This window comes from Adiantum capillus-veneris, chromosome 16 (assembly GCF_014529385.1).
Source record: "Adiantum capillus-veneris isolate H3 chromosome 16, ASM1452938v2, whole genome shotgun sequence".
Classification (NCBI taxonomy): Eukaryota; Viridiplantae; Streptophyta; class Polypodiopsida; order Polypodiales; family Pteridaceae; genus Adiantum; species Adiantum capillus-veneris.
In genome coordinates this window covers 59,660,344-59,681,944 of record NC_140946.1, presented here as the reverse complement: position 1 = coordinate 59,681,944, position 21,601 = coordinate 59,660,344, and the positions used below count along the sequence as shown (strand labels likewise).

At 43.8% G+C, this 21,601-nt stretch overlaps 1 protein-coding gene across 10 annotated transcripts in view; it reads left to right on the top strand.

The window, feature by feature from the left end:
* The first annotated feature begins 9,433 nt into the window (after window positions 1-9,433).
* LOC147439126 (uncharacterized) overlaps window positions 9,434-21,601 on the top strand; it is a 51,891-nt gene continuing 39,723 nt past the window's right edge. For 3 of the 10 annotated variants that reach the window (XM_086485035.1, XM_086485030.1, XM_086485029.1), the window contains exons 1-2: window positions 9,439-9,878; window positions 11,054-11,267. In XM_086485035.1, coding sequence (XP_086341161.1) covers window positions 9,564-9,878; window positions 11,054-11,267 — 529 coding nt within the window. In that variant the 5' untranslated portion in view covers window positions 9,439-9,563. Of the gene's footprint in view, window positions 9,879-11,053; window positions 11,268-21,601 lie in introns of all 10 variants that reach the window. The other 7 variants (XM_086485031.1, XM_086485032.1, XM_086485034.1 and 4 more) reach the window with 6 other exon arrangements.

Below are 21,601 nucleotides of genomic sequence, written 5' to 3'. Positions count from 1 at the left end.
TGATATATAAGCTCTTAGGTAAAATTGAACTTACAAAAACCTCAATTGATACCTTTAATTAACCAGTTATCACATCGATAGAACTTCTAGTGGGGGACGAGCTCCCAAATCGTCATTACTAAAGCTCTTTTTCGTATTTGATCTCATATATATTTACTATCGCTATTGGCAATATGCATTGGGGCATCCTTGGTTGACTATTTGTTGGCACTCCTTCAATAGTTCTATTGCACAAAGCTTGCCGCAAGTTTTTGGTAGTTTTATCTTTGATTTGACGGGAGATGTCTTTAACATGGCCTCCATGCGACAACGGTTCTCCTGAGGTAGGGCTCTGTTGTGAGGCATGATGAACTGTTGGGGCAGATTGCAGAGGAGGGGATAGCAGCTATTACAACACGAAGCAAGACGATGTGAGCAGAACATGTAGGTGAGGAGGACTAAAAGGGCGGTGGTAATACGTGTGCTAGTTTCCACCCAACCGTGCTATCTTATAGCCTCCCCCTAGCGTACACATTGTTCGGCCGTGCCGGTGGCCTTGCCCATAGGACCCATGTCCTTACATTACCCCCCCCCCCCCTTGGAGAATCATTTTTGTCCTCGAAAACGAACGTAGGAAAACGTTTCTTAAGTGCGGAGACATTCTCCCATGTAGAACCTTCTTCAGGTCTATCTAGCCATTTTACCAACACCTGTCGTCTAACATGATGTCTGGTGAGAAGCTCATGAGAATCCAAAATCTTTTCGGTCTCATGAGGAATGCTTGGCGGTGCGATAAGATCAACCAACACACCTGTGTCAATGACATTATCATTCTATCCTATTTGTTTTCGTAAACGGCTAACATGAAAAACAGGATGAACTCCTGCGTGCTCTAGAAGAGCTAACTTATAGGCCACTTGACCTATACGTTTGAGAATGGTAAACGGTCCACAATAGCGTGGTGAAAGTTTAGCAACTTTTCCCGTCTTCAGAATTTCTGAATGCTCCGGAACTTTGAGGAAAACCTTGTCTCCTTCTTCGAAAGTAGCAAGACGTCGATGCTCATCTGCGTACTTCTTATATCGATCTTGAGCTTGCTTAACATTCTGTCGAGCGACTCGAAGCATGTCAAAATGGTCTTGGAGAAAATCCTTCGCTTGTTGTATCTTCTCCTTGGCCAACCCCACCATAACGGGTGATCTAGGTTGAAATCCATACAAAAGCATAAATGGTCTAAACCCTGTAGTCACATGCTTTGAACTATTATAAGAAAATTCCAATATAGGTAAGTAGTCTTCCCAATTGGTTTGCTTCTTGCTAACGTACGCTCATAGCATATCCTCTGGCACTTGATTAACTCTTTCGGTTTGACCATCCGTTTCTGGCAGCTTTTGGAACACAGCTCTCCAGAAGTGATTATCAAACTTTCGATCTCTGTCACTAATGATACTACCTGGAAGACCGTAGAGTTTATATATATGCTCTACAAATAGCCGTGCTGATTCTGGTGTCTTAACCATAGTCTTAGTGGGAATGAATCGACCCATCTTTGTGAGACGGTCTACAATTACCCAAATGGCATCATGGCCACGATTTGTAGTAGGTAGTCCTACTACAAAATCCATAGAGATACTCTCCCACTTACCTTGTGGAATCTCTTTGAACAATACGAATGAGGGGTTGAAGCTCCTCCCTGAGTAGGACTGCCAGACCTCCAGACCCCCATCCTCTATGCGCTGATCTCACATCATGTCTACAAGTAGTTTCCCAATGGTATGCTGTCACTCTAGGTAATGTGCCCCAAAGTGATGCATTTTTGAGTAAAAAATAATGTCTCTTCCCTTAAAGCTATCCTCCAATGCGCCTACATCTAGCTTCATTGATCCATTACAATTCCATGCTGCCATTTTAAGGTTGGTCCCAAAGGTCTCGCACCATCACACGGTGCATTTTTCCAACACCACTACTCTCCCTCCTCTACAGAAAGCAATTTTCCCTTTCTCCCTCTCCGCCTTGATCTTTGGCATCGGCTTGAGTGTTGGTCTCTTCTTTAGGAATTCCTTCTTAGCTTCTAGCGTAGGGAAACGTATAATGAGTGCTCTTTCCTTGGGCCTTCCATTCTCGTCACTTCCCTTCTTGCCAACTCTCCAAGCACCTGTGTGTGTGGGTTCAGAATTACCCATGTGTTTCAAGAGCTCTTGCACCTCTTGTTCTGCTTTTCTAGTGTCTTTAAGACCTATAAAGCTATCCTCCAATGCGCCTACATCTAGCTTCATTGATCCATTACAATTCCATGCTGCCATTTTAAGGTTGGTCCCAAAGGTCTCGCACCATCACACGGTGCATTTTTCCAACACCACTACTCTCCCTCCTCTACAGAAAGCAATTTTCCCTTTCTCCCTCTTCGCCTTGATCTTTGGCATCGGCTTGAGTGTTGGTCTCTTCTTTAGGAATTCCTTCTTAGCTTCTAGCGTAGGGAAACGTATAATGAGTGCTCTTTCCTTGGGCCTTCCATTCTCGTCACTTCCCTTCTTGCCAACTCTCCAAGCACCTGTGTGTGTGGGTTCAGAATTACCCATGTGTTTCAAGAGCTCTTGCACCTCTTGTTCTGCTTTTCCAGTGTCTTTAAGACCTTTAACATGCACATGAAGGGCTCTAGTCTTTCTCTTCTGCTCCTCCTCAATTGTCATATTGATGATAGTGGATGTCATTGTGGCTTCAGGCATCTTATCTTTTCCCGTCTTTGCATCCTTGATCCACTTTTCAGCTTCATCAACCTTCTCTTGTGTTTTGAATAGGGCTCTTCCTCTTCAAAAGAGTTTTCACCTGCTCCTTAATGCTTTCGAGCTCCTTTATCATTGAGGGTTGATTTTCTCCCACCTTTGCGGGGGGTAATTTTGCAAGCTGCGAGGTCTCCCTTAATTGCTTTGATCAATGCATCCTTTTCATTCATGCGTTCTTCAATTTTTTATTTCTAGGATTCAAATGCAACAAGTGCATCCTCTAACGTTTTCTGCATAATACATTCCATTACATTCACTTCTACCCTCACGATTGTATGCATTTCGGCCTTCAATGATGTGTACATCTCGTCCTGCTTACTAAGCATCCCTTTGTCCAATTCTTTCCTCATCTATGCATACATAGCTTTTTCGTAAGTCTACAAATTTGCATACATCTCTTTTTCAATGTCACCCCTCAAAAGGCTTAGCTTCGCCTTAATTATCACATGTACCTTCTCAAACATTAAGTCATCTTTGACTCTAGAAAGTTTCTCCGCTCTCACAAAACTTGGCAACAGTGTGCTCTCTCGAATCCTCCACCTAAACGATGCTTTTGATTTAGGCGGGGTTTCATAGATATCATCATCTCCGAGGTCGGCTGATTGGTCCATCTCCCCCATGACCAACACGGCCCTATAGAACTTGTTCCCTCACACGCTTGAATTGCCTGCCCCCTGTGGTATTGCCGCGTTGCTAAATGCTCATGCAATGCACACTGTCAAGTAATGTTGCCCATGGAAACTCCTTGTTGGAAGGCATCTTCAGGGCTGATTTAGATGGCCAAACATGCTGAATACTGTTTGCTGTCCAGCTCTAGATGTGTTTGCGAAAGGTATCCAGCACAACAAGGTACAAATGGCACGGGACAACATGACCAATGTGTGTGAGGCTATATTGAAAGCTTCAAATGGTGCATCAACAGAGTGACAAAGGGAGTAAGCAACGACCTTGCCACTATGCAATAGTGAGGTTGCAGGCTGCTAGAGAGAGAGAGAGAGAGAGAGAGAGAGAGAGAGAGAGAGAGAGAGAGAGAGAGAGAGAGAGAGAGAGAGAGAGAATGCAACTGCCTTGCTCAAACTATTGTTGACTTGAGTGACATGCTGCTTGCTCAAGGGCTAGAGGACATGCTGCCTTGCATGACTTGCTAAAGAGCTATGCGTCAGAACCCTTTGTTGCCGCCGTGCAACCTACTGCACCCACAAGGACTTCATGACTCTTGTCCCATAGCCTCCTACGCCAGAAGCTTCAGTCACCTTTGAAAACCCTCTGCCCATGTGAGAGAGAGAGAGAGAGAGAGAGAGAGAGAGAGAGAGAGAGAGTTTTTTATCTTTAGGATGCCATGAGTTATTGTCTCGTTGGTTAAGGTTACCGTCATGGTCGACACTTGTCCCAACTGGGTACAAAGGGTTTGAGGGAACTGCATGTAAGGAGGGAAGCTAGTGGCAAGCTGAGGGTTAGCAGCAGATTGATGATTATTTGAGAGCTGGGGGTTAGCGAGAAAATGATGAAACTCCATGCAGCTGGTGATAGTGCATCACTTTGCAATCTCCATCAGCCTAGAGTCCTTGCTCATATGATCGAGAGAGAGCCACCAAGAAATGATTTTGTTTGCCCACATTAGCATACTCTTATATGCCTTCAAAATGCAATATGAGTACATGTGTGAGGTGGCATGCATACCCTATCCATGGTCACACTCTTTGAACGTTGGGACGTCTTTGAAACAAAAACTATAGCACGTAATCTTTAGGTTGTAGGTGTAAGGACATGGGTCCTACAGGCAAGGGCACCTGCGTGGTCGGACAGTGTGTAAGCTAGGGGGAGGCTATAAGATAGCACGGTTGGGTGGAGACTAGCACACGCATTACCACCGCTCTTTCATTGGTATCCGATATATTTTTGGGAAAGGGGAAAAACGGGTTGCATGTGCATGCGACGCGCTGCTTCTCTCCCACGACCTGTAGACAGGGACGTCTCCATTGTGAAACAAAAGAAGGGAGGCACAGTTTTGTGTGCGTAGTGCGCGTAGACAAACAACGACAGTCAATTGCGGCTGCCTCACCTACGCCCTCCACAAGCACGACTAAGGCGGGCGACCAAGGCAAACTCGATCGACAACTCTACGGCACCGAGGCTCCGATGGCACCGTTGGTTGCGCGCGTAGGAAGGCCCGCTTAACCCTTGCATGAAGGAGGGTTGAACCCACCCCATGAGGGTAAGAGGCCAACACTTTACCATCAAGAACAAGTATCCTCTGCCTCGAGTGGATTAGTTGTTTGATCAACTCTATGGGGCAAGATACTATACAAAGATAGATCTTCATTCAGGATACCACCAAGTGTGTATCCTTTTGCAAGATATCTCCAAAACTGTCTTTAGAACACGGTTCGACATTCTGAATTTTTGGTTATGCCTTTTGGTTTAACCAATGTTCTAGCTACATTTATGACACTCATGGATAGTGTCTTACGTCCCTATCTTGGAAAATTTGTTGTGGTTTTCCTTGATGACATTCTCATTTACAGTAAGACTGAAGATGAACACATAGAACACTTATGATTAGTGTTTGAACAGCTACGAACTCACACACTGTATGCTAAGCAAAGCAAGTGCGATTTCTTTAAAACAGAGATACATTACCTCAGTCATGTGATCTCTTATTCTGGCATCAAAATGGACACTAACAAGGTGGTTGCCATTCTTCGATTGCCACATCCCAACACGATTGAGGAGCTTCAAGTATTTTTAGGCATGGCTAGATTTTATCGACAGTATATCCATCGTTTCTATAATGGATCGACTTAAAGCAAAAGGTAAGACCTTTTCTTGGAAAGAAGCCCAAAAACACAGTTTTGAACAACTCAAGGTAGCTATAGCCACTACTCCCATCCTAGCAATCATTGACCCACTTTAGCCATTTGTGGTGGAGACTGATGCTAATGATAAAGCAATTGGTGCGGTACTTCTTCTAGGAGGTAAGACCTATAGCTTTTGAAAGCAAAAACTTGGATAGAGCTCAACAGAATTATTCTGTCTATGAAAGAGAGCTCTATGTCATAATTCACGCTTTACGAAAGTGGCGACACTATTTATATGGTGCCGAGTTTGAAGTAGTTTTTGACCATGAGAGTATCAAATGGTTTACTACTCAAATAGACTTGAAGGGCCGTAAAGCTAGATGGGCAAAAATCCTTCAAGATTATGATTGTAAGCTACAATATCGCGAGGGACGATATAATGTAGTAGCGGAAGCACTAAGTCGGATGCTTCAAATTAATTCACTTGCTTCCACGAAAATAAAGAGTTGATTTTTGGAGTCATTACGTGGCAAGTGTGCACAAGATCAATCATATGCTAAAGTGTGGAGTGTAGTTTTAAAATGGGATCCCTCACGCTCACATGTCTCTATACAACCAGATCAACAGGTCTTTGCACACGCAAATAAAGACTCCAACACACAGAGCTCCACCCCTACTCAGGAAGATCTTAAGCGATGGAAGAAATTTTCCATTTATGATGGTTACTTACTCCACAAGGGTAGAGTACGTGTGCCAAAGGACTCAGACACTAGGCGCCAAATCTTATTTGAGTGTCATGATAGTCCAAGTGCTGGTCATCTAGGTATTCGTAAGATGTATGCCTTAGTTCAACGGCAATTTTATTTGCTGGGCTTACATCATGATGTTCACGAGTACGTATGTCAACAGTGCCAAGTTAATAAGGCAGAGCGCCTCAAGGTAGGTGGCCTTTTACATCCTTTAGAGATTCCACAAGGTAAGTGGGAGAGTATCTCTATGGATTTTGTAGTAGCACTACCTATTACAAATCGTGGCCATGATGCCATATGGGTAATTGTAGACCGTTTCAGAAAGATGGGTCGATTCATTCCCACTAAGACTACATTAAAGACACAGAAATTACCACGGCTAGTATCATTAGTGACAGAGATCGAAAGTTCGATAATCACTTATGGAGAGCCATGTTTCAAAAGTTGGAAACTAAACTTAATCTAAGTATGGCTGATAATCCAGAAACAGATGGTCAAACCGAAAGAGTTAATCAAGTACTAGAGGATATGCTACTAGCGTACGTTAGTAAAAAGCAAACCAATTGGGAAGACTACTTACTTATATTGGAATTTGCTTTAATAGTTCAAAGCATGTGACTACAGGGTTTAGTCCATTTATGCTTTTATATGGATTTCAACTTAGATCACTCGTTACGGTGGGGTTGGCTAAGGAGAAGATACAACAAGTGAAGGATTTTCTCCAAGACCATTTTGACATGCTTCGAGTTGCTAGACAGAATGTTAAGCAAGTTCAAAATCGATATAAGAAGTACGCTGATGAGCATCATCATCTTGCTACTTTCGGAGAAGGAGACAAGGTTCTTCTCATGGTTCCGGAGCATTCAGAAAGTCTGAAGACGGGAAAAGTTCCTAAACTTTCACCACGCTATTGTGGACCGTTTACCATCCTCAAACGTATAGGTCAAGTGGACGGGAAAAGTTGCTAAACTTTCACCACGCTATTGTGGACCGTTTGCCATTCTCAAACATATAGGTCAAGTGGCCTATAAGTTAGCTCTTCCAGAGCACTCACGAGTTCATCCTATTTTTATGTTAGCCGTTTACGAAAACAGCTAGGACAGATTGATAATGTCATTGACACAGGTGTGTTAGTTGACCTTATCAAACCGCCAAGCATCCCTCATGGGCCCGAAAAGATTTTGGATTCTCATGAGCTTCGCACTAGACATCATGTCAAACGACAGGTGTTGGTAAAATGGTTAGAATGTCTCCGCACTTAAGAAACGTTTTCCTACGTTCGTTTTTGAGGACAAAAACAATTCTCCAAGGGGGGGGTAATGTAAGGACATGGGTCCTACGGGCAAGGCCACCGGCACGTCCGGACAGTGTGTAAACTAGGGGGAGGTAATAATATAGCACGGTTGGGTGGAAACTAGCACACGCATTACCACCGCTCTTTCAGTGTGTGTGCATGCACAATCAGAGGACGAGTCACACACTCATCAAACTAAAAAACCAAGTAAGGTTTCAATGCTTAAGTGGCAAAAGTCAAATGTATGCCTAACTCTCTTCTTCACTAAGGCTTGTTTTAGAAAGCCAAAAAGAGGGATGTTATAGAGCCAAAGGACGGAGGGCGAGGGGTGTGGAAATATGGATAGGGAAGGCTAGGACGTCCTAGGGCTATAGGGGCCGAGGGAAGAGGAGAGGTAGACCTGCGAAGTACGCAAAGTTGCATTCAGGAAGAGACGGGGAAGGTGAAGCTATAGGGGGGCGTAGAAAGCGGTAAGGACAACGGAAGGAATTTGAAAAGCTTGTAAACCAAAAAGAAGGTGCCATGTGGACCTTGCTGTTCACATAGAGCGACGAAAAAGTGAGATGGAGAGTGCCACATCGAGGAAGAGAAAAAGGGGATTTGTTCCCCCCCCAATAAGTTCTTTCTTCCGCCCTCCACCTTGGCAAAAAGTGCTATGTTGGCACCAATCACATTAAACTATACGTCCCACCCTTTTTTCCACACTTGCCTCCTCCGTTTTCTTCTGTCACCTCTCGGCGTTCACATAAGACTGTGGTAGAAAATAGCTTCACATTTTCCTCCGTCAACAATGTGAACACATGACCGATGGAAGAGAACGTTGCAAGCTTTTCCACCTGGAAGAGCTCATAAAGTGTCATGTTTTCCGCCGCCTCGATGTGAACCTAGCCTATGAAAGGATTGGGGCTGTTTGTGATTGTAGGTGGAGTATGGCGGGGAGGTTGAGCCAAGAATAAATATACATCTATACTATATATTAAGGAGACTAGTTTTTTAGTGCCACGTGTCGCAATTTCCTTTATCCGGCTACAATGAGGACAGTGCGCACGCAGGGGGGGAGAGAGAGAGAAAGAGAGGCGACCGAAGGCCGCCGGCACTGGTACATATTTATTTATGTATATTTATTCTCTATACTATATATTAAGGAGACTGGTTTTCCAGTGCCACGTGTCGCAATTTCCTTTATCCAGCTACAGTGAGGACAATACGCACGCAAAGGGGGAGAGAGAGAGAGAGAGGCGGCCGAAGGCCGCCGGCCACACTAGTACATATGAAAGGATCGGGGCTGTTTGTGAATGTAGGTGGAGTATGGTCACACTAGTACATATGAAAGGATCGGGGCTGTTTGTGATTGTAGGTGGAGTATGGCCGGCGGCCTTCGGCCGCCTCTCTCTCTCTCTCTCTCTCCCCCTCTGCGTGCGTACTGTCTTCACTGTAGGCGGATAAAAAAAATTGTGACACGTGAAATTGGAAAACCAGTCTCCTTAATATACAGTATAGAGAATAAATATACATAAATAAATATGTACTAGTGTCGGCGGCCTTCGACCGCCTCTCTCTCTCTCTCTCCCCCCCTGCGTGCACACTGTTCTCACTGTAGTCGGATAAAAGAAATTGCGACACGTGACACTGAAAAACCAATCTCCTTAATATATAGTATACATATACATAGGCTATAGATATAGATAGTATAGATATTGTAAAGAGAATTGATGCTAAAGAATGTTGTTTTTAAGCCATGGTGCAATGTTTTCTGAGTTCGCGAATGAGATCGTGACAAGTGTATTGGCGGCTAGGCTACCCATGTAAAAAGATTTGTCTTCTTCTCGTCGTCCCGTCTTCCAAGCCTCACACACGCTCACGCAATACACACACGGGCGCATATACCCCGCTCACAACAGTTCGTTGTTTTACCAAGCCCTGCTGCTGGTTGCTGCGTTGCTGCTTACAACGCAAGAGAATGGTAGGAGGCTGGAACAAAAGGGACGATGGAGCGTCGGCTATAAGTAGCACCAACATTTTTGCAGCCCTTAAGAGCTCAAGAACTAAGTCGAACAAGAAGGCATCGGACAGCACTGTGGCACAAGCACGGGTGCCTACACAAGTCCGGCCTGTGACTTCGTGGGCTGACTGCGAGGATGATGATGATGATTATTTTGCTATGCAAGCCTTGCCGCCTCTTCCCAGTTTAGATGACGATCGAGCTCAAGCAGGAGTAGAGGAGGAGGATGAGGACGCTGATGATGATGATGAGGTTGAGTCAATCCACGGCGAGGTACTGTTACGCTATCTCTCTTCTTGTCTGTATCTTTCTGAGCTCAGCATTAGTTTTTCTGTCCACCAAGTGAACTAGGGGGAGCCATGCTTTACATTTTTGAACAGAGAAGCTATGTCATGACAAGTACTCCACATGCTTTACATTTTTGAACAGAGAAGCTATAGCTTTATATTCTTGAACACAGAAGCTATGCCATCAGAAGCTATGCGATGACAAGTACTCCGTGCATCCCCACTCTTACTTTACGCCATTTTGGGAACCTCGTTGTGGGTGAAATAAATGCCCGATATGTTGTTTGAGATAAATGTTTTCAGACCTGTCTTGAGTTCTCATGTGGTCTAGACTATGTTTCTCCATGAGAATAAATTTAGGTGCAAGCTGACGACATAACCTTGAAATAGATAAGGACTATGGTCTACACTGCTTTGTTGTTGCATGAAAAAAAAATCCCTTTATGTAGGTGCAAGCTGATTTCATGACCTTCTGAGTGTGTAGGTTGGTTCTTATTCAACTTCCATATCCTGATTTTACTATTCTCAGTCTATGACCCTTGTGGATGTTCTCCGTGTTTCATGTCTTGGGCAGAGCACATGACATTCAACTCGAGTGTTTTGTGATTGGCGTAAGAGATAAATTTAGTGGCAACATTTAGCAAGGGTTATTTCTGTCAAACTTGATTTGCAAGCATTGACCTCTTCTTGAGAGGTTCTATGGTGAAAGCAGGATAGCCAAAATACAATTGATGAAGGAAAGAGTAAGTATGAGTTCAAGGAGGGTTTTGAATTCATCTTGTCATTCTTGGGCCATGGGGGCTTTAACATGAAGAGCTGTCCTTCAAAGGTTGAATTGTTTTTTTCTACAGTTTATTCTGTTATTTATGAGCTGCTAACTGATGTCCGTGTTCAGTTGTTATGCTTTGTGATAAATACCTGGTGGTTGATTCCTTGTTGTAGTTCTGAGCTGGACCTGGAAGTACATAGTCAGGAAGATCTTACCTTAAAATGGCCTGAAATCTTTTTCCCGGTGGTTAATATGATATGTGTTCATTTTATTGTGGACGAGTCTATGTTGTTGTTTTCAACTGAACATCATCCCAATATTTTTAAAGTTGCCAGAGTCTTTCTGGGAATCTGAGTTTTTAGATGGAATGGCATTGGTTGTTGATAAATCAGGGAAGTGAAGGGTATGATGAAGTGGAAGAAGGAAACGAGGAGAACAAAGAACCAGAGTCTTACAAAGCAAATAAGCTAGGGACTGATGTTAAGGTTCACATTGCTGCCCGGGAGCCGGATAGGCAGCTTTCAAAGAAAGATTTGAAGAAAAAGGAATTGGCCGAGTTGGAAGCTGCTTTGGTTGAACTGGGATTAAACCGAAACTTTGAAAAAGGTGCTCTATTCTTGCCTCTGATCAAAAGTGTGAAAATAGCCTTGATTAAAACATTTTTTCTAGCTGCTGATTGTAACCAAGGAAAGATTGTGATCATCGTTGCAACTTTGTATTTTTATAGTAACATTGTTCTTTTGTGCATGAATAAAAAATTTGCGTGTGATTCTAGTGCATGCTATTTTTTTAAATGGGTGAACGCTTCAAAAATCTTTTTTTTTTTTGATGTATTGTTTGGCTCTTGAAGTAGGCTTAGCTTGATTGTGTGCATGTGATTACTGCCCATGGGCACTTGCCTTCAGCCCCTCCACCTGGTAGAAGAAACTGGGTTTGTCGATGCTTGGTCTGTGTTCAAGAGCGTAAGAAGAAGCTGATTGGAGTACTGAATTTCAGCCAGAAGTAGGGTAACTAATGGCTGGCTTATTTCTTGGAGTAGTCTCTTCTTCTTTCCTTTTTTTGCATACAGAGGGGTCTGCCAGTGTCCTGCTTTGATTCTGGCTCGCTGAATGCTTGAGAATTTATTTTCATCCGGGAAAGGTCAGAGAAGTGCTGCTGCCTTTTTTCCCCAGAAAAGGACATGTCTTTGGCTGCCTTTTGACGGCAAGAAGGGGCTCGTGTGCAATTGTTTTGGCACTTAATACTTGTGGATTTCAGCCAAGCCTGCAGGAGAGATCTGACCGGCAGCAGGGGCTCCTTTTGGAGATGTTATCAGACCAGTATATTTCTTGTTATAGGATCTACCTGCAGCTTCCAGAATGTTTGTTGTAGCCTTGATCTCCGTTCATACTTGTCTACATAATTAAAACTTTGGAGAAAAACCTGTAACTCCTAGTGCTGTCCCACTTTAATCGGGCTGAAAATGATCTACTCTAGCCCGATTTTTGTAGCATAACAGAAGTAGGAGGCTTCACAGACAAAATCCCCAAGCAAAAGGTGACTTCCCCGACGCATTTAAGCACCAACCCTGGTGAGAAATTGCAGCACGTTGAATCCTCTGTTTTATGCCCGGACAATGCACCAGAACACATCTCCTAGCTTCCCCGAAGCTCCTGGGGGTATTAGGGATAAAAAAAGGGTCAAAACCCTAAACCTGCAAAAATACGCAGCAGGCTGTAATGTCCTTTTTCGGGATCCGTTTTGTGTGCGGGTCGCATCTGTAGCAAGCCCTCGAGCTCGCGCACCTGTAGGGCTACTTGCCCTTTGAATCAGATGAGATTTCTAACGTGAAATCTCTCCAAGTTCACCTGTACCTGTAGGGGATTAGCAATTAGCTAGTTCAGTAGTAGTACCTATGCAAGAGGCTCTTGCCTTGGCAATCGCTCATGAAACCCACACAACTGTACATACAGATGGAAGGCCCTTGAGGTGGGCATTACGTTTCTGTATTTAAAGGTGGGGAGAGCCGCACGCGAGCGGAATCATCATGCTACATAAGACAAGGGAGAAGGCAAGCTTTCTATCAAAGTTGTGAAACCTGCACCCATTACTCTCATACACAGTGTAGGCACTTAATGAAGAAGCATCAGCTCTCCTCTCTTAATTTTGGGCGCCCCAGTTGATGTGGCTTGCATGAAAGCTCGGTGTTGCCAAGTGTCCACTTTGCCTCTTTTGAGTTAATTTTCTAGTATCCACCAACATATAAGTGTCTCATGGAGCCTAAATGACTTTGAACTGAGCCTAGCCACCCCTTTACTGCTCGGATTTTAGTGTCGAACGGCCCGACCATCTTGTGGCAACTTGCCCTACACTATTGCGGGTGAAACTCTCGGCCATTGGCCGTTCCACACTGGCCATACAATGTCCGGATATTTGTGACTTCAAAAAGAGGGTCCCATAAATTTAATAAAAATCACTGGAAAGAAACCAACAACTAAGATTAGTGGTTGTCATAGCCACGTGACATACTCCCCTCTTGAAATTGCAAATGTCCTCGATTGCATGCCATAGATGATTTAGTGCCGTTAGCACGCGTTTATCATCACATGTATCCGCAAGAAAGGTTATGGAACATAGGTACAAATGACTTAATGAAACCTTTTTACTTTTGTCATTTCCATCTATTATAGGAGTGAGCATAGTACCAACACTTTCTATTGCACTGAATTCGTATGTACATATGATGTGCTAGCTCCATCATCAACCCTCTTTTGAGCATGTGGAGTTGGGGCATACGCAGGTTGTAACCCAAAGGCCTCAAGGTAAAGCTGCAGTACATTTAGTGACTCTAGCAGTTGGTTCTCTTCCATCCACTTTGCATCCAGAGGTGGATAGTTAGTTCTGAACTTCACCAAATATCGTCGTGCAACTTTTCCCTTAACTTTTCTTTCCTTATGTGCCAAAATCTGCTTAGGTACCAAGATCTTATCAAGTTCCTCAACTTGTGGTTGATCCTCATTTGGTATATCTTCTGGCACATCACCCACAAAGGGTCTTAGAAGACTCACGTGAAACGTATTATGAATCTTCCAAATGGAAGTTAGTTTTAGCCTATAATCAACATCCTTGATCTTGTCAAGTACTTGAAAAGGCACCTAGTAACGCATGCTGAGCTTGGGAAATAACCTTTCCTTGCCCTTCATTTGCTTTAACCTTGCCTTTTCAAACCGTAAGAGTATCCAATCACTAGGTGAGAACAACATCACGTTGGTGACGATCAACAATCCTTTTCTGCTTTGCTTGAGTCTTCTCCAAGGCAAGCTTGGTTTCTTATACATTTCATCCATGTTCTCTAAGTATCGGTTTGCTTCAAAAATCTTGTCCTTTGTGTGCAAAATGGGAGGAACCTTTTTGCCACCTTCAACAATCTTAAAGGGTGCCTTGCCTGTTGAGACGAATGCACCGTATTGTTATATGCATACTCAAGCATAGGTAAATATTGTTCCCACTTGCTCTTATTATCTTACACATAGCCTCTGCTAATTGTCCATCATCTTGTGGATAAAATGATGAGGAAAACTTGAGCGTAGTGTCCATGTTTTCAAACAAGCCTCTCTAAAACAGGCTCGCATACGAGGATCACAATCACTGACAATAGACTGTGGCATACCATGGTACTTGAACACATTGTACATAAACAATTGTGCCATCTGATAAGATATTATCTTCTTCCTGCTGGGAATAAAATGGGTCTGCTTGCTGAACTTGCAAATAATGGTCCATATTCCCTGTCGGCGTTCTTGGAAGATCAAAGATAAAGCCATAGCAATACTTCCCCATGGCTTGTCTGGAATAGGCAGTGGCTGTAATAATCCTGGTGCCTTTTGCCTGTCAAACTTGACCTTTTGGCAAATCATGCATGCTCACTCAAAGGCATCCACATCTCTTCTCAATGTCTCGACACTTTCATTGTCGCATCTATGCACGATGCCTTGCATACGGTGGGACATACTATAACTTTATGTCGCATTTGCCTAGTGACACATGGTCTGCCATGCATCATCATAAAACTTTTCCCGAGGAGATAGTGCTCATGGCGTCGCCCATCTTGCAACTTTTCAAAGATCCTTGCAAAATCTTTATGAGTAGCATACTGTTTCTTCATGCCATCAAGCTCATGATGATAAGGAATTGACACAGCTGAAATTTGTAGCTTTCTTGATAACGCATCAGCCATTCTTCTTGCCTTCCACATGCACAATCTAAAAGTGGAACATAGAGAGAATGTTTGCCCGTTGCATATGCTTTTCGGATAACTTTGACTGTGTCAAGAAGTATCGCATGGTCTGATGATTTGTTTGGACAACAAAATCAGCACCTAGCAGGTAGTGCTTCCAACTCGAAATTGCATGAATCACGGCCAGTAGCTCTTTCTGTAACAGACTTGGACACTCCAAGTCAAGAATCAACCGCGACAGCACCAAATAACCACTTCAAAACAATTCACAGATCACAATAGATTTGCACTAGCCCGGCGGAGTCCCGTGCCTAGAGATATTGGCCCCAAAGACTGGCGCCCCTTTCGGTATTTCTTTTTATATTAATCAGATCCAAGTACAAGAGAGTGGCTAGGGTTTCACTCTCAGACTCTGCGTCTAGATGCTCTGAGAAGTGAGGCCCTCACCACTAATTTAAAGATTACAAGGGATGCCCAAAAGCAGAGCCCCAAAAGCTTCAAATCAAAAGCAATTGCTCTCTCTCTCTCTCTCTCTCTCTCTCTCTCTCTCTCTCTCTCTCTCTCTCTCTCTCTCATAGAGAGTCAAAACTTGAAAGCAAAAGCATTCTCTCTTTCTCATATTGTAGAGAAAAAGCAAAATTTACGTCGCTCATCATTTTCCAAAATAAAAAATAATAAAAAAAAAGCCTCCGCAATTTTCGGAAATTAGGGTTTTTGGCAAAAATTAGGTTTGCAAGAATTTTAGGGTTTCTGGCAAAAATTAGGGTTTCTGCTGTCCGCCACGTCATCACTTTGTGACATACCCCCCTCTTGAAATCATTGTAATCGACCGCGATTACGCGTGCAAAACCGACAAAAGCCATAAACCGTCTTAGCAGACACTGACTGTTAGTACCTACGTACTAGGAACACACATCTAGCACATGTACAAAATCGACAGTCATGTCACACGACATCACAGGACATCACCAGACATCACAGGACATCACATGACATTCAACATTCATTCGGATCTTAGACCATGATTTATCGGCAATGTAGCTAGCAATCACATCTAGGTCCAATCGGGACCTCATCGATGTCCGATTGACTAACCCCTATTGCAACCATGTCTATTCGAGATCAATCAGACCAAAATGCTGCAGTCATTTCGTCTATCAGTTCCTGCACTCACAAGAAGTCAAGAACAAATCAGTATCATTATCAGGAATTCCATTTCATAAAGTCATCCAGCAGAATACTGTCAGCTCTCAGTATCCCTGAAGCTCAAAGAGACATCAGTGACTTTAGTATCAAAATCGAGGCATCTGTTGACAAAGGAGCGGAGTAACTCCCCTCTTGTGCATCCCACTGCACCAGATCTTCGGCCAAGCTGAGTTTCTGGGTTCCGTTTGGAGTAGACTATGCTAAACCAAAACATCGAGGTAAAGTTTCACAATCCGAGGAGTATCTGCTAGGTCCTTCTCCTCCATCCACTTCGCATCAAATGCAAGAAAGTTCTTGAACTAAACCAAGAACCGCCTTCGGACTTTACCTTCCTTCATATCATTATGTGCCAAAATCTGTTCAGGAACAAGGATCTCCTCGTTTTCTTCCACTGCGGGTTGCTCATCAGGCTCCCCATCATCAGGCACATCACCCTTAACAGGGTTCAAGAGACTCACATGCAATGCATTGTGAATCCTCCAAGTATCTGGCAGTTTCAATCGGAAGGAGACATCCATTATCTTTTCAGTAATCTGGAAAGGTCCGTAGTACCACATACTAAGCTTTGGAAAAAGCCTCTCCTTTCCCTTTTTCTTTCTTAGGCGTGCCTTCTCAAAAGTAAGAGCACCCAATCATCCTCCTTCAATTTCAAGTCGCGACGATGGCGATCCGCTGCCTTTTTCTGTCGTTCTTGAGACTTCTGCAAAGTCTCGCGAACCTTGGCAAAAGCCGTATCCAAATCTCGCGAATACTCATCCGCTTCAAATATCTAATCTTTCGTGCTCAAGAAGGATGGAACCTTCGCAGCACTTTCAACAATCTCACATGGCGTCTTCCCCGTCGAAGAGTGTATCGTGTTATTGTAGGCAAATTCCACCAAAGATAGGTTCTTTTCCCATTGAGTCTTCTGATTCGAGATACAAGACTTCAATAAATCTAAAATCATTGAATTGGCAATCTCAAATTGCCCGTCAGTCTGCAAGTGGAACGATGACGAGAACTGCAAATGCGTGCCAATGTTCTCCCAAATTGCCTTCCAAAACAAACTCATAAATCTGGGGTCTTTGTCTGAGACAATCGTCTCAGACGTGCCATGTAATCGGAAAATCATCGTGATCATTCTGTGTTCTTGGGAGATCAAAAATGAAATCCATTGCAATACTTTCCGAAGGGTGGGTGGGTACGGGTAAAGGCTGTAACAATCCCTGTGCCTTATGCCTGTCAAACTTGACCTTCTGGCATACCAAGCAACTGCGCACAAACTCTTCCACATTCTTTTGAGTCTCGGCCCAAAGAAGTATTTCTCTACCCCCTTCATGGTGGTAGCAATGCAGCAGTGACCCGTAAAAGATGGACAGTGGTATTTTGTCATAACCTTTTCCCTCAACGGCTGTGTAACTCACAACATAGTCTTTTTCATCAAGTAGCCTTCCTGAAGGGAGTATCCAACTACTGTCTCCCCATCCCGTATCCGTGTGAAAATATCTGCAAAATCTGTATCTGTGGCATACTGATCGACCATATCCTCGAAGCTCCTATGATATATCGCAGAAATAGCCAAAACCAACGGTTTCCGAGACAAAGCATCTGCCACCACATTCTTCTGTCCCTGCACATGGACAATCTGGAAGTGGAACTGTGACAAGATGTTCGCCCACCGCATCTGCTTTTTCCGAAAGCTACTTCTGTGACAAGAAGTAGCGCAAACTCTGATGGTCTATAAAGACAGTAAAATCCGCTCCGAGTAGGTATTGCCGCCACTGAGTAAGAGCATGGATAACCGCCAAAAGCTCTTTCTCATAGAACTGTGCTGTCATCTCCGGCCTAGAGAACAAACGGCTCTCGTAAGCTATGACATGGCCTTCTTGCATCAAGACCGCACCCAGACTACGACCACAAGCATCACAATATACTTCAAATGACTTCTGCAAGTCCGGCAAAGTCAAAATAGGTCCCGTAGTCAATTTCTCTTTCAATGTCCGAAAGGCAGTCACCTCTGTGGGTCCCCACGAAAAAGGTACTCCTTTCTGTGTCAAGGTATGCAAAGGGGAAGCAACCTCTGCAAACTTTCGTATGAACCGCCTGTAGTACGAACACAGTCCCAAGAAGCTTCTAACTTCATGGACATTCCTCAAATCGGGCCAATCACGGATAGTCTCTATCTTGGCCGGGTCCATTTGCACTCCTGCTGCTGACACAATGTGTCCCAAAAAGTGTATCTTTGGTAGGAAGAATTCACTTTTCTTTGCATTAATCACTAACGTGTGATCTCGTAATGCCTGAAAGACTTGAAGCAGACGATCTCTGTGTTTTGCCTCATTCTTGGAGAAAACAATGACGTCGTCAAAGAAAGTGCCAACAAATAGCCTATACTCTCGAAAAATCCTGTCCATCATCCGGTTAAATGCCGCAGGAGCATTGGTTAAGCCAAAAGGCATCACCAAAAACTCAAATAACCCAAAAGTCGTCCGAAAAGCAGTCTTGTAGACATCTCCTGGCGTTATCCTGATCTGATGATATCCACTCTTCAAGTCAATCCTGCTAAAGCACGAGGATCCCTGTAACCTGTCGAGTATATCATCGATCCTAGGAATCGGAAATCTGTTCTTGATGGTGATTTGTTGAGTGCTCTATAATCGATGCACATTCTCCAAGATCCGTCTTTCTTCAAAACCAACAACACTGGAGAGCAATACGGTGAAGTACTAGGCTGGACAAGACCCTTTTCCAAGAGGTCTTTCACTGGGTTCATAATCTTTTCGTTCTGTACTCGACTCACACGGTAAGGTGGCCGATTCGGTGGCGTGCTTCTAGGTATCAGATCAATGGTTTGATCTTCAGGCCCTCTGAAAAGCAATCGGCATGAGTGTGGAGAAAAAATCTTGGCGTTCTTTTGATCAGGTCAAAACATATTCAACCTTTATCCATCGTTCAGTTCTTTTCCAAAAGAATGAGTAAGAAACTGAAGTTCATCAAGTACAATCTCTAAGCCCTTCATTTATCAAAGTCGCTTTCTCGGCCCGGTAGTCAACCATGGCGTAGTTCTTGTGGTACCAAGGGATCCTGAGTAGAACGTCACTCGCGTGCCCTGAACACCCCTGTCATTGCAAACAAAGTTTGCCAATGCTCGGTGTAATGGCAACATCCCATTCGGGTGCCAGTCGAACTACCTTTGCCTGTGGCGTCAGTCTGTCGGGCGTAATTCCAAATCGAGCCGCCAATTTCAACTGAAAAGAAGTTGGCCTTGGCTCCTTCAAAAGAGCTTCCTGATCCTTCACTTTGCCCCAAAAGCGGCAAAGTTTGTACTTTCATTCATTAGATTCGGCACAAGTCCCACGCCATGTGGTACCAGTTCTGCTTTTCTATCTGCCTTTTCTGCCACATTCCTCAGCTGCTCTCGAACTCTCAGGCCTGTCGTCGTCTTTATCATTCTGTTCTTTTTGTGCCTTATTAGGGCACTTCGCGGAGATATGTCCCTGTTCCCCGCATCCAAAGCACTTCCCCTCTCTGATGAAGCGAGCTCTCTCCTCGGGAGTAAGCTTGGGTCGTGCATCATTTTTCTCTTGGTTGCTCTTTTTTCTTTCTACTTTCATTCCCAGAAATATGTTCGGCTCGTTGTGTCATGGCCTCATCTGTGGGGTAGGTCAGACTGCCAGAGTGAATGGCAAAGCCCCGCTTCGCATGACTCATCAACTCCTGAATAGAAGCTGACTTCTGTTCCAATCAGTGATCTCGGATCTCTGTAGGTAGACCCAAGGTAAACCGCTCAATCTGTTCTCTGAACGAGATCTTCTTGAATGAAGAGGCGGGTAGAAAAGAGCTCCAAAATCTTTCACAGTAAGTATTTACTGTATCGCTCTTGGTCATCCGAAGATGGTTCCAAGCAGTTTGTATATCTCGTTCAAACTCTTGCGTCAACCAAGAAGAAATAAAAAGCTTCTTAAATTTCAGCCATTTAACTGGCGAGTCTTGTTTAAAAGAAGCGTGGACCACCAAGTACGAGCATTCCCCTTAAGGTAAGAGGTAGCTCTCCGAATCTTGGAGTGCTCTGAATAGCGTCCTCCCGCGAAAGCGATGTCAAACTGCTGTATAAAAGACAAAGCCTTCGAAGCATCTGAGTATCCTGAAAAAGTATCAAACTTGATCGAGTGGCCACCTTCCTTAAACTCTCGGATTTTCTTGCTTTTATCTTCGAGAAAGTCATACTGGCTGGCTTTGTAAAAATTCTTCTTGTTCGCATAAAACTTTCCGTCATCGGAATGTGAGCTGTCTGTAGACGAGTCCTCAATAGAACTGTCAATCTCTGGGCGAGATGTAGCCTTCTTTGCCTTTTTCTTGCCCTTTCCGAAGCTTTGTTTCTTGCTTCGCTTTTTACCTTTTTTGTCTTCTTCACTCGAATCCGAGGAGCTAGAAGAACTATGAGAAGAAGAAGAAGAAGAAGAAGAAGAAGAAGAAGAAGAAGTGGGTACTCCTTCAAATCGAACACGCTTCTTCTGTTTCTTTGCCTTGTCAAAAGTCGACTAACGACCCAAATAACCTGGAAAGTCAGTGCTTTTCTTCTGCTTTTTGCCGTGCTTTTTTGGCTTTCTTTTGCGCATCAAAAAGTTGAGCAATCTGTGCATCAACCAGGTTCTCCAGTTCCTTCTTCGTATATTTCTTGGAGGCAGAAGGTTTCTTGAGAGCGGGTTTTGGGAGTGGTGTTTTGGTTCTCTGCCACTCCATCTGTACCTCTTCCAAAGAGGTTTGGTTCATATATTTTTCCATCTTCGGGTCCTTGGCAAAATTGAGCATCATCTTTGTTGCATCGCCAATCAATTGACGACGCTCCATCTCTCTTTGCTCCGCCTGAGTAGGCTGAGGCGGGCAATACTCTCTTTCTGAATCTTCGTTGTGATCCCAGCCCGCATCTCCAGATGCAGAGGGAGTCGACTGATCATTGCCTGAAGCCATAGGTGCCGCAGAAAAAAAATTCGGGAATCGGATTTCCCGTAGAAGAGAAATCGGCCGTGCTCTGATACCACTGTAACAGAATTGGACACTCCAAGTCAAGAATCAACCGCGACAGCACCAAATAACCACTTCAAAACAATTCACAGATCACAATAGATTTGCACTAGCCTGGCGGAGTTCCGTGCCTAGAGATATTGGCCCCAAAGACTGGCGCCCCTTTTGGTATTTCTTTTTATATTAATCAGATCAAAGTACAAGAGAGTGGCTAGGGTTTCACTCTCAGACTCTGCGTCCAGATGCTCTGAGAAGTGAGGCCCTCACCACTAATTTAAAGATTACAAGGGATGCCCAAAAGCAGAGCCCCAAAAGCTTCAAATCAAAAGCAATTGCTCTCTCTCTCTCTCTCATAGAGAGTCAAAACTTGAAAGAAAAAGCATTCTCTCTTTCTCATATTGTAGAGAAAAAAGCAAAATTTGCGTCGCTCATCATTTTCCGAAATTAAAAAATTATTTGTAAAATTTTTTTTTAGCCTCCGCGATTTCCGGAAATTAGGGTTTCTGGCAGAAAT